The sequence below is a fragment of the Rhinolophus sinicus genome, chromosome 14 (assembly GCF_057876585.1).
Source record: "Rhinolophus sinicus isolate RSI-liver-muscle chromosome 14, RSI-T2T, whole genome shotgun sequence".
Lineage (NCBI taxonomy): Eukaryota > Metazoa > Chordata > Mammalia > Chiroptera > Rhinolophidae > Rhinolophus > Rhinolophus sinicus.
Window position 1 is genome coordinate 140,970,000 of NC_142514.1, and position 17,237 is coordinate 140,987,236.

General features: G+C 57.1%; 1 protein-coding gene across 7 annotated transcripts in view; it reads left to right on the top strand.

Moving 5' to 3' along the window:
- The window catches only part of ARAP1 (ArfGAP with RhoGAP domain, ankyrin repeat and PH domain 1), a 59,890-nt gene that overhangs the window by 31,525 nt on the left and 11,128 nt on the right, over window positions 1-17,237 (top strand). For all 7 annotated transcript variants that reach the window (XM_019744346.3, XM_074335820.2, XM_074335819.2 and 4 more), the window contains 19 exons: window positions 402-565; window positions 1,738-1,805; window positions 2,406-2,536; window positions 2,658-2,813; window positions 3,160-3,229; window positions 3,506-3,626; window positions 3,992-4,194; window positions 4,567-4,673; window positions 6,331-6,530; window positions 8,431-8,516; window positions 9,847-10,029; window positions 11,141-11,315; window positions 12,485-12,619; window positions 14,488-14,623; window positions 14,933-15,035; window positions 15,835-16,030; window positions 16,310-16,361; window positions 16,471-16,634; window positions 16,837-17,049. In XM_019744346.3, coding sequence (XP_019599905.3) covers window positions 402-565; window positions 1,738-1,805; window positions 2,406-2,536; window positions 2,658-2,813; window positions 3,160-3,229; window positions 3,506-3,626; window positions 3,992-4,194; window positions 4,567-4,673; window positions 6,331-6,530; window positions 8,431-8,516; window positions 9,847-10,029; window positions 11,141-11,315; window positions 12,485-12,619; window positions 14,488-14,623; window positions 14,933-15,035; window positions 15,835-16,030; window positions 16,310-16,361; window positions 16,471-16,634; window positions 16,837-17,049 — 2,663 coding nt within the window. The remainder of the gene's footprint in view (window positions 1-401; window positions 566-1,737; window positions 1,806-2,405; window positions 2,537-2,657; window positions 2,814-3,159; window positions 3,230-3,505; window positions 3,627-3,991; window positions 4,195-4,566; window positions 4,674-6,330; window positions 6,531-8,430; window positions 8,517-9,846; window positions 10,030-11,140; window positions 11,316-12,484; window positions 12,620-14,487; window positions 14,624-14,932; window positions 15,036-15,834; window positions 16,031-16,309; window positions 16,362-16,470; window positions 16,635-16,836; window positions 17,050-17,237) is intronic.

A 17,237-nucleotide genomic window follows, 5' to 3' on the forward strand; every position in this document is an offset into this window, starting at 1 on the left:
GCTAGAATGCAAACCACCCACACCATATTCTGGTCTCCATCCTTCTTCTAGAGTGGAGACCTAGTGGGACATGCCTGCCTCTGACCGCCTGTGTGGCCCTGGCTAAAAGCTAGAGCTCTGGGGACAGATCACTATGTCACAGCAAATGCAACCAAAGAAGGTGCCTGCTTGCTTTAGGCTTTGGGGAGCTTGCACAGTTTGGGAAAGGAGAGTAAGGGAAGGAAGTTTGTGTGGAGGAGGGCTCCTGTCTGAGTTTGTGGAATGAATGAGTTTTGCTGAATGTCAGGTGAGCTGGGGGCCCAGTGGGTTTGAGTCCTGGCTCTGTCGCATAGTGACACTTGACCAGTGACTCAGTGACACTGAGCTAACCGCTTGTTGCCCAACTTCTTGTCTGTTCACAGCCTTCCCTCCAAAGAGGAGGAGTTACTGTCACCACCACTGTCAACCTCTCCTCAGCCAGAACCTGAGGAGCCCCTGTCAACCTTCCCCTGGGAGCCTCCCCAGGCCCTGTCTCCCAACCCCCCAGAGATCCCCCCGAAGCCTGTTCGCCTGTTCCTGGAGTTTGGTGAGTGCCATAGCGAGGCCTGGGGCTCTGGGTGGGTAGCCTGGGACCAGGCCCTTGAGGAGTCTGCAGGAATGCACGTTCCCCTTCCCCTTTCTGTTGGGCCCTGCCCCTGACCGCCTGTGTGGCCCTGGCCAGCTGAGCGTCATTCTCCTGATACTCAAAATGGAGACACTACCCACATAGCTGACCTATCGATTATTAGGTGTGGGCATGTGGCAAACTTTCTGAGTTGTCCATGGTTTAAAATCTGGGAGTATTTTCCATGGTCATGGATAGTTTGCTGCCCCTGGGATTGTCTGCAAGGTCAGACAATTAAGTTCGTGAACTCATCCTAGAAAAAGTGCTACATACCTCATTGCTGAATATCACTACGGTCACCTATGAAGTACTCCCCTTGGGAAGCTATGCACCGATGCCAGCGCCTAGTCTACCCTTCAAAGCAATTTTGGAACTCTTTTTCTGGAATGGCCATCAGAGTGGTCGTCGTATTACCCTTGATGTCCTGAATGTCATCAAAATGTTGACACCTTTTAATATTTCCTTTATTTTCGGGTAAAAAAAGAAGTCATTAGCGGCCAGATCAGGTGAGGAGGGAAGGTGTTCCAATACAGTTATTTGTTTACTGGCTAAAAACTCCCTCACAGGCAGTGCCGTGGGAGCTGGTGCATTGTCGTGATGCAAGAGCCATGAATTGTTGGAGAAAAGTTCAGGTCATCTAACTTTTTCACGCAGCCTTTTCAGCACTTCCAAATAGTAAACTTGGTTAACTGTTTGTCCAGTTGGTACAAATTCATAATGACTAATCCCTCTGACATCAAAAAAAGGTTAGCAACATCATTACAACAAGTTCCCGAACTTAATTGTCCAACCTTGTATTTTTCTTGATTCATGTTGCTTTTTTTAGACAGCCCCTGCCGCTGACCCCCATGCTTGCCACCTCTTCAGGTCTCGTTGTGGTGGCCAGGCACCCCCTGATGCTGTAGTATGTGGCCCAGAGAGTATTAATAGCACTTCCTGTCGCCTGTGCCTTTTTTTGGAAGCCAGGCCAAGGTCGGGCTTTGGGGGGCCTCTCTTGGGCTTGGGGTGGCCATTGTAAAGCCAGGTCCAGATGCCCAGGAGGGGAAGCCAGGCTCCTTGCCTCTGAGCCTTGCCCCATCCCTCTGTCCCCGCAGATGACGCTGATTACGATGAGGCCCCAGAGGAGGGGCTGGGGGCCCCCGCCGGCGTGATGACCAAGAAGGTGGGTCAGGCGGAAGTCAGGGCTGAGGCTGTCTGCCGTCAGTGTAGAGGGCTTGCTTCCCAGCTGCCTTTCAGACCCAGGCGACCACCAGACAGAGAATGGGCAACCATTCCAGGCGCGTTTCCTTCCCCCTTCATTGTCTTGCCATGCAGAGGTCAGGGGTCAGACATAGGGTCCCAAGTCCCAGTGCTGGGCCAGGAATGTGGGGGTTCTGGGGGCTCCACCTGCAGTCTTCAGCTGCCTCTCCATGGCTGTGTGTGGCCGGCTCTCTCGTGGTATTTTGAGCACAGCTGTCTTGGAGTATCTGTTCCTGTCTTTGTTTCACTTTCTGTGTTCCCATGTCGGCTTCTCTCTGCGTGTCTTAACCCTCCATGCTGAGTCTTTCTGTTTTGGTCTCTGATCTGGGCTGGTGTGGCCCTGTCTGCCTCGGTCCCTGTGCAGTCTGCTAGTCGGGGGAGGGGCGTGTGAGGAAACAGAAGTAAAAGTGCTGAATTGTGTGGGTCTGGGATGAAGTGGACAGAGGCGGTTGTGGCAGCGCCTGGATGGGTGTTATCTGGGGCTGGAAGGGAAGCATGATACTGAGTGGGTCTGTGGGGACAGGAGGAGCTTCCGGTGAGCCAAGTGCCACGTGCTGTGCGTGTGGCCAGTCTGCTGAGCGAGGGCGAAGAACTGTCAGGGGACGACCAAGGGGATGAAGATGAGGATGACCACGCCTATGAGGGTGTCCCCAAGTGAGTGTCCACCTCTCTCGGGTGGCTCTCCCACCCAGTCGTCCTCCCTCAAGGCCAGCCCAGCCCCTCCCCACTGGGGCCCCCACTCCGGTTCCCTTCATACCCTCTTCTATTCCCCCAGTGGCGGATGGCACACCAGTAGCCTGAGCTCATCCTTGCCAAGCAACTTCCTGACCCCCCAGCTCCCACCCCACCCCATGGATGAACTGCCTGGGGGTCCCACCCCCGTCACACCGGTCCTCAAAGCTGGCTGGCTGGACAAGAACCCACCACAGGGGTGAGTAAGCCTGTTGGGTCCTGCTGGTGCTTTGCATGGGCTCCACGTGCTCTAGTACACTGGTGTCATGGACCTGAAAAGCAGAGGGGTCAAGGGGTCCTTCCATGCTGACTGTAACCGCTGGTGAGCCCCACAAGACCTGTGTTTTATTATCCTTAATATTGGGGAGTCAATACTCTGAGCCCAAGTTCAACCACTTTTGCTATAGGTAAAATCCATCTTCCCACTGATCATTTGGGATCCTTACCCCCTTGAACCTGGTTGTTCCTAACTTTGTGTGTGGCTCCCAGAGGAGCCTCACCCCTAATCCCCAATCCTTTGCTCCATGGTCCCTCTGCCTTTCCAGATCTTATATATATCAAAAGCGATGGGTGAGACTAGATGCCGATTACCTGCGATACTTTGATAGTAATAAGGTAAGGCCTGTGTGGGTCCCTGCTCCAATCCCTGCTCCAGCCTGGCCCGAGGCTGAACCCTGATACTGGACCCGACAGTACCTCCCCATATGAGTCCTTACAGAGCTCCAGTCTGACTCCTTCGACCATGTTCTTCTGGCCCATCCACCAGCCGTGGGCTGTGGTCAGGGTCAGGATAGGGGCTGTCCCTGACCATCTGTGGGAGACAGGGCTACAGGCAGGGAGGGGCTGGGCCTCTGGGGATCCCCCGCAGTACAGCTCTTCTCTCTTCCCCAGGATGCCTATTCTAAGCGCTTTATCTCTGTGGCCTGCTTCTCCCGCGTGGCTGCCATTGGGGACCAGAAGTTTGAAGTGATCACGAACAACCGGACCTTTGCCTTCCGGGCAGAGAGTGATGGTACGGATTGGGGCAGGAGGGAGACTGGCAGTTTGGCTTGATAAGGGGGGAGGAGAACCAGGGCACATCAAACCCTGACCGGAGCTGACCCTCTGTGAGGTGGGGGACGGGAGGGGGTACTCTCTGACTGGCTCTATGCTTGAGACACCTGCCAAGTCCTCAGAACTACCTTACATGTATAGGGGGAAACGGCTCCGATAGGCAAAGTGGCTTCCCCCATTTTAAGGGGCACAGCCGGGATTGGAGCCTGAATTTGTCCAAGTCAGAGAACTCAGAGCTAGTCAGATAGGTGGGCCAGCTTTCTTGTTCTTAGGCCGTCCCCTGCCAGGCTGAGCTCAAGCTTACTCCTCCCCCTTTGGCCACAGCGGAGAGGAAGGAGTGGATACAGGCCCTACAGCAGGCGGTGGCTGAGCAGCGCGCCCGTACCCGGCTGTCCAGTGCTTCTGTGTTGGGTGTTCGAGGCGCAGAGCCGCCTGATCACGCTGGCAGCCTGGAGCTACGTGGCTTCAAGAATAAACTGTATGTGGCTGTTGTTGGAGACAAAGTGCAGCTTTACAAGAATCTGGAGGTGCGAAGGGGTTGGCCAGGCTGCTAACCTCCCCTGCTCCATGCCCAGCCTGGTCCCTTAGCCCCGTCCTTTTCCTTTCCTCCCCTGGTGGAGCCCAGCCCTTTGCCTGTGCCCGGCCTGCCCCTGCTTCTAACCCGTCCCCTGCCTGGTCTCTGAGCATTACTTTCCCATTGTTCCCTACCTGTTGCTCCACGGCCCTGAGCCTGGGTCTGTTTCCTTAATGCCCCTTGCCCAGATTCCTGAACCCTCCCTTATTTTTCCTAGCCACTTTCTAGACCTTAAAGTACCACCGCCCCCTCTTCTCTGCCCCTTTTTGGGCCCTGAGCCCCTCCCCCCAGGCCTTGCCCTCACTCCTCTCCCCCTGCCCGCCAGGAGTACCACCTGGGTATCGGCATCACCTTCATTGACATGAGCGTGGGCAACGTGAAGGAGGCAGACCGGCGCAGCTTCGATCTCACCACGCCCTACCGCATCTTCAGGTGAGTCTCCATCACTCGCCTGCGTCCTCACTGCCTCCCGCTGTTTTCTTCTTGCATATGTGGGAAGCGGCCCCTCTTCTAGGATGGATTTCTCTCATCTCTCCCCAGCTCTGCCCATCCTGCTGGTCCTTTCCCTTCACTTGCTAACCTGCTCTGATCCCTCCCTTCTAAGAAATCCACCCCTTTCCACCCCTCTCTGGTCATCACCGCCCCCCCCCACCCCGCCCCGCTCTCAGAGGTGCCCATAGTGTCTTTCTGCACCACCGCTCATCCTGCTGTCCCCTCAGCCTGCCCCGCTTCCTTGGAGGTGTCCGTCTGTCATCAGTCCTTGCTTGAGATCAAAGACTGCTCTTCCCTTCTTATCTCCTGGGGCCAGTCTTGCGTGCTCCTCCCTGAGCCTCTAAGGCTGTAGATGTACCGTCTTGGGTTCCTGGGGCCTCATCCATCCCTGAGCGGTCTGTCTCTGTCCTCCGTCCTCTTGCTGGGCAGGCTCACCCGCTCGCAGGCCTTTAGCTGCCTCCTCTGTGCCATACCTGGGCTCAAATCCTCCGTGTTAGCTTGGCTGCCATGCAGCATAGCACAGACTGGGGGGCTTAAACAACAGAAGTTTATTTTCTCGCAGTTCTGGAGGCTGGAACGCCAAGGTTAAGGTGCTGTCAGGGTTGGTCTCTCTTCTTGGTTTGTAGACGGCCGCCTCTTCACTGTCCTCACACGGCCTTCCCTCTGTGCCCGTATGGAGACAAAGCCATCTGGTGTCCCTCCCAGCCTTGTTGGGTTAGAGCCCCGCTCTTAGGACTTTGTTTAACCTTAATTACTTTCCTAAAGGCCTTATCTCCAAATGCACTCACATGGAGGTTGGGGCTTCAACCTGTGAATTTTAGGGGGGGACACAATTCAGTCTGTAACATCCTGGGTCCTAAGGCCTTGGCAGCTTCACAGATTCCACTGCTAGGCCTTCGTGGATGAGGGCGGTCTTCAGCGTCTCTCATAAAGCAGTATTCACGTCCATTACGTCTGCAGCAGCAATGGCTTTCTTGGCCATAGTGGTGGGTTACAGGTGGAACCAAATCTTGAAAGCACACACACAACTTGGGGGCTGCAAGGAAAGCAAGAGCCAGAGGGAGAGACCTCTCTGCCCCTTCCCCCGGTCCCCAGTGAAACTTCCGCTGCTTTTCCATTGTCCTCTGGGTACATTTTGACCCCTGCCTGGCACAGGTTTGTCCCTGTCTGTCTTCTAGCCTCCTCTCTGCCAGTCTGCCCATCCTGCCCACAGGTCCTGGAATGTCCCATGTGCCATCCTGCCCCTTTGCACATGCCGTTCCCTCTGTCTAGAATGCCCTTCCACCTCTTCACCTGGCTAAGCCATTGTCATCTGTCAAATCTTAGCCCAGGCATCATTTCTTCCCAGCAGCCTTTTCTACTCCCTGCACAGGGCAGCGCCCCCTGTGGGCTCCCCCAGTTCCCATGCATCTCTGAGGTTCATGGTGTCCTTGCCTCTGTCCACACCCATCTTCCCCACAGACCCAGGATGCCTCCCTTTCTGATGAGCTCTTAATGCCTTATTCCCCCCTGCTTCATGCTGTGCCCCCTCATGCTGCCCCTAAATCTCTCTGAGCCCTTTCCCAATAGCCTCCCACCCCCATTCCTGTGTCCCCAGTTTCTCAGCTGAATCGGAGCTAGAGAAGGAGCAGTGGCTGGAGGCCATGCAGGGAGCCATTGCCGAGGCCCTGTCTACCTCGGAGGTGGCCGAGCGCATCTGGGCTGTGGCCCCCAACAGGTTCTGTGCGGACTGCGGGGCTCCCCAGCCTGACTGGGCCTCCATCAACCTCTGTGTCGTCATCTGCAAGCGTTGTGCAGGTGTGTGGGGGGGAGGGGCACTGGGCCAAGGCACACAGGGCTGGTGTGTCGGGATGACAGGTGGTCTGTCTGGCTGGAGGGGCTGGAGCAAAGACAGTAGTCAGAGTTCATCACTTGTGAAGTTGTGCCTGTGCACCAAGCTTTTCCCACTGGGATTAACCTGCATCCTTACATTGCAAGGTGGGGATTCAACTTTTCATGGCATGGGTGGGGACACTGAGGCACAGAGAGGGAAATGGCTCATCCGTGGTCACCTGGCAAGTAAGTGCATCTGGATTTGAGCCCAGGTCTCTTGGGGTCCAGAGCCCATGTCTCATCAGAAGAATGGAAGGAGGCCAGGCAGGAGGGCTGGCAGGGGCCAGACTGGGCAGGGCTTTGCGCACAGAGGGAGGAGCTGGTGTTTCAATCCAGAGGGGGATTGGAGGCCGCAATGGGAGGGACGTGGTCAGATTGGGACCTCAGACTCTGGCGGGTTTGTGGAAGCTGAGTTAGAGGGGACAACGCTGGAGACTAGCGAGGAGGCTGCTGCTGGAGCCGTGAGAGAGGAGGCGGAGGCCTCGTCTGACGGACGGAGAGCCTTCAAGAGATGTTGAGGACCCGTGGCGTCCCAGTGACAGATCAGATGAGGAGGATGAGAAAGAAAAGGGAGGAGCTCAAAATTCGTTCGTTTGCATTCAACCAGCATTTACTGAGGGTCTGTGATGTGCCAGACCCCATGCCTGGTGCTGGGTATTTGGCCCCTTGGGAGCTGCCAATGCCCAGGTGACAGCTTTGGGTGGCTGGAGATGGGGACCCAGGGGCAGGAACAGTTCTGGGAAGGTGCTGCGCCCAGTGAAGAGCCCTGAAGCCCATGGGATGTCGAGGGCAGATGTCCAGGAGGCCTTGGGCTATGAAGTTGGGGTGCAGGAAAATGATGACTCCATCAGAGACCAGTTCAGGAAGGCATTCGCTCGTGGAGGGTGAGGGTGACGAGTGGATGGGATGCGAAGGAGGTGAGGCTGAAGCTGGAGCCCGGCAGTGCCAGGCACTCCTAGTGCCCCCAGTCCCACTGCCTGCCCAGGGGTCCTTCGTGGGCCCTGTAGCTGAGCAAGGCTGCATTCCGTCCATCCCCAACTCCCCCCTCTTTATTTCACAGAGATTTATTAAGAGCTCACTGTATACCAGGCTTTGTCCTGGGCTCTGAGGCTAAACCCTAAAGCACACAGTCAAGGTCCCTGCTCTCAGGCAGCTTATATTCTAGTGGGGAGAGGCAGGAAATACATACGCAAAACAAGAGAAGTATCAGGTAATAACAGGGGCTAGGCAGAGAATGTGTTTGTGGTAAGCCCTCTCAGGAGATGATTGTGTCAGCTGAGATTTGAATGTCAGGAGGCGGCCAGCCCTGGGGAGATGGGGAAGAAAGTCCAGGCAGAAAGAGCAGTGAGTACAAAGGCCCTGAGACAGAAGTGAGCGTGGAAGATTAGAAGAGGGGGCAGAGTGTGGCTGAGTGGGATGGTGGGAAGGCATGAGATGAGGTTGGAGAAGCAGGTAAGGAATTTAGACCTAATTCTGCGGAACCATTGGAGGGTCTAAAGCAGAGACTCGAAGCAAGGGAATTTGCATTTTGAAGAGATCACACTCTGGCTGGGCTTTGTGGAGGGTGGCCTGTCGGGAGTGAAACCTGGCTGTCAGGCGCCAGCTGGAGGGCTGCTGCAGGAGCCCAGGGGTGGCTGCAGGAAGCAGTGGCGTGCAGCTGGGTCCTGGAGCTGTGTGCTGCTGGAGCTGCAAGCCCAGCCTCTGGGTCCTTCGTGTGGCCTCTCACTGTCTGCCCCTGATGAGCCCTGGAGGGTGGGGGTGGCGGGGTGAGTGCTTATGGGAAGGACAGGGCCCCCATGACCCGAGTCTGGCTCTCTGTCTGCAGGGGAACACCGTGGCATGGGTGCTGGCGTGTCCAAGGTGCGGAGCCTAAAGATGGACAAGAAGGTGTGGACGGAAACACTCATCAAGGTGGGGAGGCCCCTGCTTGTCACCTGTATTTGGGGTCTAGCTGCTGCCTGGATCTCCCTGCCCCATCCCCCCATCTCACTGACCTCAGCACCACAGAGCTAGAAGACACCTTTGGGATCATCTAGTGGGTGTGGATTTTGGAAACGCTGATTTTTGGCCAAGTCAGCAAACTGGCCAGTGAGCAAACTGTAAGAATGTTTTTACAGTTTTAAAGGGTTGTAAAGAAGAAAAGGAAATACAACAGAGACTTTGTGTCCTGCAAAACCTAAAATATTTACTTCATTTCATCTATACGCACATGTGCCCGTGGGTATGAGTATATATGTTTAGGGCACAGTCATGGATGCACATGTGTGCCTGTGGGTTTGGGGTTCCCAGGTAGTGATGTGGGTGGTGGCTATAGGGGAGAACCTGTAACAGGAGGCTGGACTCAGGGCATTCCTAATAGCTCCAGTCAAACTACTGATCCAGAGAAATTTGGGTGTCACATCCCCTGTGAGGTAGAGTTAGAGTCCCCAGTTTACAGATGAGGACATTGAGGCCCAAGGAGAGTAGATGACTTTCCCAAAGTTACAGAGTCAGTAGTGGCAGGCATTGTTTCTGCTTTGTTCTCTGCTGTGACCCCACCACCCCACGTTGGACCTGACAGAGAGACAAGGTGGGGGACCCAGGAAATGGCAGTGGAACAAATAATCAGCAGAATGAAAGAATGCAGAAACTAGTCCCTGAAAGGCTAGACCCCTGCACTCCCCCAGAGTTTGCCCCTACCCCTCTTTCCCTGCAGGAGCCCAGGTAATGATTGCGGGGCTCAATCCTGTCGTGCCAGGGGCACGGGTGTGTGACTACATTCTGGAGCTGTGTGGGGGTGGAGCTACAGGCCCAGCCCCTGGGGAATGTCTTAGAGGAATGTCAGGGACAGGAGACGTTTCCAAAATCCCTACCCACCCCATTGGCTGACAGGTTGGCTCCCTCACACCCGCCACCCCCACCTCCCGCAAGCTGTGATACCCTCAGGAATACAGAGTTCCAGATGTGGAACTGGGTGGGGAAATAGCAAGGGCCCCAACCAGGCACCAGGCCTGGGCATCCACCTGTCAGGCTGTCGGCCTCTTGTCCTGTCACTGAGCTGAGGACCTGGCTCAGGCCCAGGGCCGGTGGGGGAGCATCCAAGGCCACCCGCAGGTAGGCTGCCATCAGTTTCCCCAGTGGGAAAGTGGACGGGTGGCCTGGCTCTCCCAGCCCCTTCCCTGACAACCTCAAAACCGAGATTTTGCAGGGCACAGGCCCCTGGTCGTAGGCTGCCCCTCTAACCTCTTGCCCACACCCGCAGCTCTTCTTACAGCTGGGCAATGGTGCTGGGAACCGCTTCTGGGCAGCCAGTGTGCCCCCCAGCGAGGCCCTGCAGCCGAACAGCAGCCCTGGTGCCCGGCGGCACCACCTGGAGGCCAAATACCTCGAGGGCAAGTACCGCCGCTACCACCCACTCTTTGGCAACCAAGAGGAGCTAGACAAGGTCAGGTCACTGGACCTCTGGGGCTCCTTAAAAGTACCTTCTTTTCCCTACACTGTCAGGGACCCTTGAGACCACCCCTTTCTTCCTGTGCCCGCATTTCTCAACATCACAGCTCATCTTTTCCACCAGCTTCTAATGATGAGCTGGTGGATGGGGAAACTGAGGCCCAGAGGGCAGAAGGGCCATGCCTAAGCCACAGGGAGAGTTGGGGCAAAGCAAGGAGGAGCCAGGCCTGGCCCTTGGGCCAAAGCCATGTCCCCAGCATCTGTCTGCATCCCTCCCCTGCTGATTGCTCTGTCTCCTGCACCCCGTCCTGCTCCTTCTGAATCCTGCCAAAAGCAGTGAACTTGATGGGGATGCTATTTCCTGTCAGGCTCATAAAAAACAGCTGGTCGCTCCGACCCACCCCCATCCACACCCCATTCAAGATGAGGCCCTGTATGGGCCCCAGGCCCTGACAGGCTGGGAGCCAAGCCCTGAGCCCTGGTCTGGCTCGGCCTGAGTGGGAGGTAGCCTGCTCCGAGGCAGAGGGATGCCACTTGTGACCTCTGATCAGCCTTTGGTCCCTCCCCCAAGCAGCCCCACCCAGGCCAGCTCCGTCCAGCTAGAAGCCCAGTGGGAGCCAGGCCTCCACCTCCCAGGAACCCAGGCGTCCAGCCCCCCAGCCCAGCCCAGTCTAGCCCGCCAGCCAGAAGAGGCGGCAACTCCCATTGGTCAGGAGGGTTGGGCAGGCAGTGAGGAATTCAAATGTGGGAGGAATTTGCTACAAAGCACCCTGCTCTGCCCTTCCACAAGACAGAAGGAGTTTGAGATCCTCTAGAGAACAGGCGTGGCTAACAGGGTCTTGGGGGCTGCTGGCAGTGGTGAGACCTGGGCTGCTGGGATCCCTGGTCTCTGTCAGGTAGCCTCAGCCCACCCTCCCTCCCTGCTTTGGCCTTCCTCTTCCTCCTATCTCTTTCTTCCTCTCTCTTCTCTCTTTCAACCTGAGGATGGGCCCCCAGACCTGGGTGCCTCCTCCTCCCTCCCTCTCCCCTCCAGATTCCCTTCCCCACTGGTCCCTCACTCTGGCTTGGGCTGACCCTGCACTCCGTCTTCTCTCCCCTCCTCCCAGGCCCTGTGTGCCGCAGTCACCACCACAGACCTGGCTGAGACCCAGGCGCTCCTGGGCTGTGGTGCTGGGGTCAACTGCTTCTCAGGGGACCCTGAGGCCCCCACACCCCTGGCTCTTGCTGAGCAGGCGGGGCAGACACTGCAGATGGAATTCCTTCGGAACAATCGGACCACGGGTGAGTGGCTGCTAGGATCATCCATCTCAAGGGATGGGGCCGCCCTGCGGCGGGACCTGGCCCTTTGCAGGTGGGGGTCTGCCAGGGCTGTGTAGCTCCCTGTGAGATTTGATTACATACCACTTGAGTTTTAATTGCAGCTCCCTAAGGGCCCTGGTGCAGCAGTGTGTGTGATTTTGGGTATACTTGTGTTTGCACGTCAGTGCACGCCAGTGTGCTGGTCCATTTGTGCATCTGGCTTCCCCTTCCTATGTACGTCCCTTTGTGTCTCTGTCTCTGCATCTCTTTGTGCATTTGTGGGCCCTTCCCTGACCTGCAGTGTAGGCCTTCAGGGTGGCGTTGGTGTACCAGTATCTGTGCGTCTCTGAGCTTCTCTGAATCAGTTTTCTTGCAGCAGGGTTTGTGTATGTCTGTGTAGCTGTGGGAGGGTCGGTGTTGCGTTTCTCTGTGTGGGTGACCTTCCACAGCAACCCTGTCTGCTGCTCTGTCTGGGTGGGGCTCTGTCACAGATTGGGGTTGGGTCCCATTTGGCTTCCACTCAGGGTGGGTGAGGAGGGGACGGTGGGGGTGAGCGCTGCTGGTCATGGCCCAGGGCTGGCCTCTGGGGCCACATCCCAGGACTGAGGGCGGAGCTCCGCGGCTGGGGCTCTGGGCTCAGGGCCACGGGTGGGTGGGGTGCGCTGGGCTGGAGAGAGCCCAGGTGTCCAGGGAGGCACAGGAGACCACCCAGCTGGCTTGGGCTTTGGGACCGCTGGGAGCAGGGCTGAAGCCAGGCTGTTTCCTTAGGCTTTGCATCGTCTGGGATAAACCTTCCTCTGCAGATTGTTAGTGAATTTGCCCAGGGCCCCCCTCATTGTAGTGTGCTGGCCCTGTGCCTCAATAAAGAGAGTGAGCTGGGCTGGGCTGGGCTGGGGAGTTAGGGAGGCTTCCTGGAAGGGGAGGTACTAGAGCTGGGCCTTGGAAGCAGGGTGGAATTTGCACACATGGGGAGAGGTGGAGAATGGCTGGGGCAAAACCCTAGATGTGGCAGTGAGAGCCTGAGGGTGCTAACCAGGGGAGCCGGGGCTGGTGACAAATACAAGCTTGGATGCCCAACCCACGTGGGAGTGAGGGGGTGGCACCCTTGGATGACAAGCATGACCAGCCACTCTTACCCTCCTTTCCAAAAGAGGTACCTCGGCTGGATTTGATGAAGCCCCTGGAAAAGCACTACTCAATTGTCCTACCAACTGTGAGCCACAGCGGCTTCCTCTACAAGACTGCTTCTGCCGGCAAGCTGCTGCAGGACCGCCGTGCCCGGGAAGGTGGGTGCTTGGGAAAGTGGCGTCCTGTCATGGCAGCAGGGCCAGAGAAGCCAGGGCTGGCCAGGCTGGGGGACCCATGCGGGTGGCACGTGCACTCTGGCAGAGTCACCCTGGATGGTTTCCTGGATGTGGTCTCTGGTACACAGTAGGTGCTTAATAAATGGGCTGATCAGGGTGGGAGTGGGGCACAGCACTGAAAAGCATGTCACTGCCGGTTTCCTTTAGACTAAAGAAGGCTTTATTGAGTGCCCCCTGGGTGTGGGCCCTGCGCTGGGCATGCGGTATTTGGAGCCGGTGGATGCTAGGAAACTTGAGGACTAAGCCTAAAGCTCTGTCTGTCTCTCATCTCAGCCTTCCGTTTGCTCCCCATCTCTGAGTAAATCCACAGTCCTTCTTTCCACATCCCACAAGGACTTCCACGTCACCACCCCACCCCATGACCACTCTGACCCCTCTCCCCTCACTCACAATACACCAGCCTCACTCACCTCCTTGCTGTTTCTCAAACATGCATATTCACCAGGGCCTTTGCACTCACTGCGCCCTCTGCCCAAAATGCTTTTCCCCAAATACCTGCATGGTTAGTCCCTTACTGCATTCAGGCTTCTGTTTAAATGTCACTCCTTGGAGACTTCACCCGCAACCATTTTAGCCAAAATAGCACGCCCTATTTACCCTGCTTTCACATCATTTATCTGACAATCTATTTATGGGTCTGTCTATTGATTCTCTGTGCTCCACTGAAACATAAGCTACTCTGGGCCACCACTGTCACCCCCAGAACCTAGAACAGTGCCTAGTGCACAGTGGGCAACTGGCAAATGTCTGCAGGATGAAGAGTGACGGAGGCAGTGCTGGCTTTCCTGGAGGGAGCCCAGCTTGGGGGGCAGGCTCTGGGACACACCACCCTCAGAATGCAATGTCATGTCCTCGTAGACAGGACGAGAGACAGTGTCTGCTGTGGGAACATTGTCGAGGCATTGCTCACTGCATCCCTCAGCACCTCTGGATGAGGCGCTCCGACTCCCAGGGAGATTTCCTTGGCACTCTCTGCTGCACGTCACCTCACTGCTCCTGGGACGGTCCTGGTCTATCTCCCTCTGCCTGATGCCATTTATGTAACTGCCTGAGTCATCCTTTTTGCCCTGGGTGCCAGGAAGCCCTGAGCCAATGCGAAGCTCAATACTATGAACTACACGAGTCTCCATGGCCTTGACATTCCGTTCTTTCTCCTTCTTGTCCTGGCCCAGATTCCCATCTCTGTTCCTTTATGGAATCTTGTCAATCTCCTTAGAGCTATGGTAGGAGGAGGCAGAGTATGGAGTAGTGGGCGCTGCTGGCAAAGGATGGTGGGGCGCAGGTGGGAAGGGGCGCATGGAAGGCTTTCTGTGGCATTGGGTAGTTTTGAAGGATGGGGGGTGTGGGGAGAGAACAGGATGAGCAAAAGCACGGAGGTGGGGTGTGTGCCCAGGAGTGGTTAGAGAGGGGGGAAGAGGCACTCCCAGCAGAGCCCGGAATGCCAGGCAGAGAGGCACAGACTTTGTCCTGAGGACAGGGTTGGGAGGGTCACGGAAAGGTTTTGAGCAGAGGAGGAAGAGTCTGGTTTCGCTAGGTCACTTTTGATCCACTTTTGAAAAACTGAAGAGGGGTGAACAGTGAAGAGGCCACCGCAATGGTTCAGTGGGGAGGTGTGGGCCAGGCTGGGGCAGCGGGGCTGCAGGGAAGAGGTTAGAATTGGGGGAAACTTGTGAGTTAGAATGAAGAGGACACTGGTCAGATGGGAGTGGGGGCCCAGGGAGGATGTAGATGTGGTGTTCAGGTGAGGGTGGGTGGCTCCCTCATGGTTTCCCTGCGCAACTTCTCCCCAGAGTTCAGCCGACGCTGGTGTGTCCTTAGTGACGGGGTCCTGAGCTACTATGAGAACGAGCGGGCAGTGACCCCCAACGGGGAGATTCGGGCCAGCGAGATTGTTTGCCTGGCAGTGTCCCCTCCCAACACCCATGGGTGAGCACCCCCGGGCAGAATCACGTACTGTTATTGCTGTAAGGTCCACCCCCTCCCCCACTGGGAAGACAGGGAAACAGGTCCAGAGAGGGGCAGGACCTCCCCAGGGTCACACAGCAAACTGGGGCTGTATAGGGGTTGAGCCAGCCTCCTGAAGCCCCAGCCTTGGGCTTTCCCCCCAGCTGTTAGGGGGCAAGGTGAAGGGCATTCATGAGAACAATTGGCGGGGAGGTCAGAGAATGGCAGTGATGGGAGGGGTGGGCTGGGGCTGGGCAGGGTGGGCCTAAATCCTGGCCTGTGTGTCTACAGCTTTGAGCACACCTTTGAGGTGTACACGGAGGGAGAGCGACTCTACCTCTTTGGGCTGGAGAGTGCGGAACTGGCTCGTGAGTGGGTCAAGTGCATTGCTAAGGTGGGCCTGGGTGAGGGGGGGTGTGGAGGGAGTCCTACAGGGCATATGGTGGAACCTCCTGGTGGATCCCATGTATCCCAGCTCCCCAGGATGGAGGGCAGCTGACACAGGGCAGGCTCTCAGGCCAAGGGCCTAATAATCTGCAGCCCTCTGGGAGCAGGTCAGGAGAGCCGTCTTAACTATGTGGGAGAAGGCCTGTGGGCCTTGCACTCCATGGGTGCCCAATACATGTTTAATAATGAATGACAGAGCCATCTTAGGATGAACAGTGCTACTTCCAGGTGGAGTGAGCTCCTGGTCCTGGAGGAAGGAGGCAGGGAGCCTCCAGAGGAGAGTTCTGCCCTGGGGACTAGAGCCAGGTGTCCTCTGGGGTCCCCTGTGCTGTGAGGGCCTATGATTCTTATTCACTGGTTCATTGGCCAGTTGTCTGTGGGGCTCCTGATTGTCAGTTCTCAAAGCACTGGTGAACCAGATGAATTAGTCTTGGTCCTGGCTCTTCAGTAGCTCCCATGCTGGTGGGGGAGACAGATGGGGTCCAGACAGCAACAACAGTATAATCAATGCTACAACAGAGGGCAAGAATGCTTTGGTGCCGTGGGGACACAGAGAACGGACATCCTTCTCTGGTATCTAGGAAGGTTTTCCAGAGAAGTGGGGCATGTTACCTATGTTTGTTCACTGTGCTAGTTCTTCCCTTGGGAAGAGAGAGGAGGCAGCTGGGTGGGCAGAGGGCATGTACCTACAAGCCAAGGACAGAGGTAGTGCTGTTGGCTGATGCACTTTCCCACCTCCCCACCAGGCATTTGTGCCTCCCCTGGCTGAGGATCTGCTAGCCCGGGATTTTGAGCGGCTTGGGCGCCTACCCTACAAAGCTGGCCTGAGCCTACAGAGGGCCCAAGAGGGCTGGCTGTCCCTCGCTGGCTCTGAGCTCCGTGCCATCTTCCCAGAAGGGCCTTCTGAAGAGCCGTTGCAGCTGCGGAAACTGCAGGAGCTTTGTGCGTGGACCCAGACATTGGCCCCCCCAACCTCCAGGGCACCTTATCCTGGACTCCCAGGCCCCCAGCCCCTCCCTGGAAGCCTGAACACTACCCTGGCCTGGCCATAAGTAGCCAGCCTGCCCTCTCATGTTCTCTCCTGCCCTTGGGGTGCATCTCAGCAACCCCTTGTGTTGGCGGGTGGGTCCCAGGGGTGTGTGCCCCCAGAGAACCTCAGGAGGGAGCAGGTTGGGGACCATGATCCAGGCCTGGGCCTCACTTCAACCGGCCCCTCCACAGCCATCCAAGGGGACGGCGAGAACCAGGTGCTAGTGCTGGTGGAGCGAAGGAGGTGAGCCCTGGCCTCCCTGAGGGTCTCTGAAAAGCCTGTGGCAGTCTGACAGGCCTGGGAGAGGTGGGGCAGGGGTGGGCCCCCAAATGACTCACTATCCCTGGCCCAGGACGCTGTATATCCAGGGAGAGCGGCGGCTGGACTTCGCTGGCTGGCTGGGGGCCATCCAGAAAGCAGCGACAAGCTTGGGGGACACGCTGGCGGAGCAGCAGCTGGGAGACTCGGACATCCCAGTGATTGTGTACCGCTGTGTGGACTACATCACGCAGTGCGGTGAGCCCCGACCCCTGTGATACAGGCCCCGCCCCGCGACACCTTTACCTCCTGCCCCCAGGCCAATTCGGGCTAATTCTCTGTCTTCCAAGTATCCCTCTGAAAGTAGCTCCACTCCCTGACCAAAGCTTTCGGCCCCGCCCTCAGTTTTGCCCCGCCCCCTGCTCGGCCCTGCCCCTGGCTCAGCCCTCCTGCTCTCCAGGCCTGACTTCTGAGGGCATCTACCGCAAGTGTGGGCAGACATCAAAGACCCAGAGGCTGCTGGAGAGCCTGAGGCAGGATGCACGCTCTGTGCGCCTCAAGGAGGGCGAGCAGCATGTGGACGACGTCTCCTCCGCGCTCAAACGCTTCCTGCGAGACCTGCCTGATGGGCTTTTCACTCGAGCCCAGCGCCTATCCTGGCTGGAGGCCTCAGGTGGGTGGGCCCTGCAGCCCGTGCCAAGCCTGAGATCCAGGCCAGTGCTGCTGGCTTGTCCATTCCTATCTCAGGATTCCAGTCCCTTCCCATTATGCACTTGGGCTAGGCATTCCCCCGTAGACAGGCTCCAGTTTCCACTGCTCTGGTTTCCCATTCCCATTGTCACTCTACATAGCCAGGGTCTC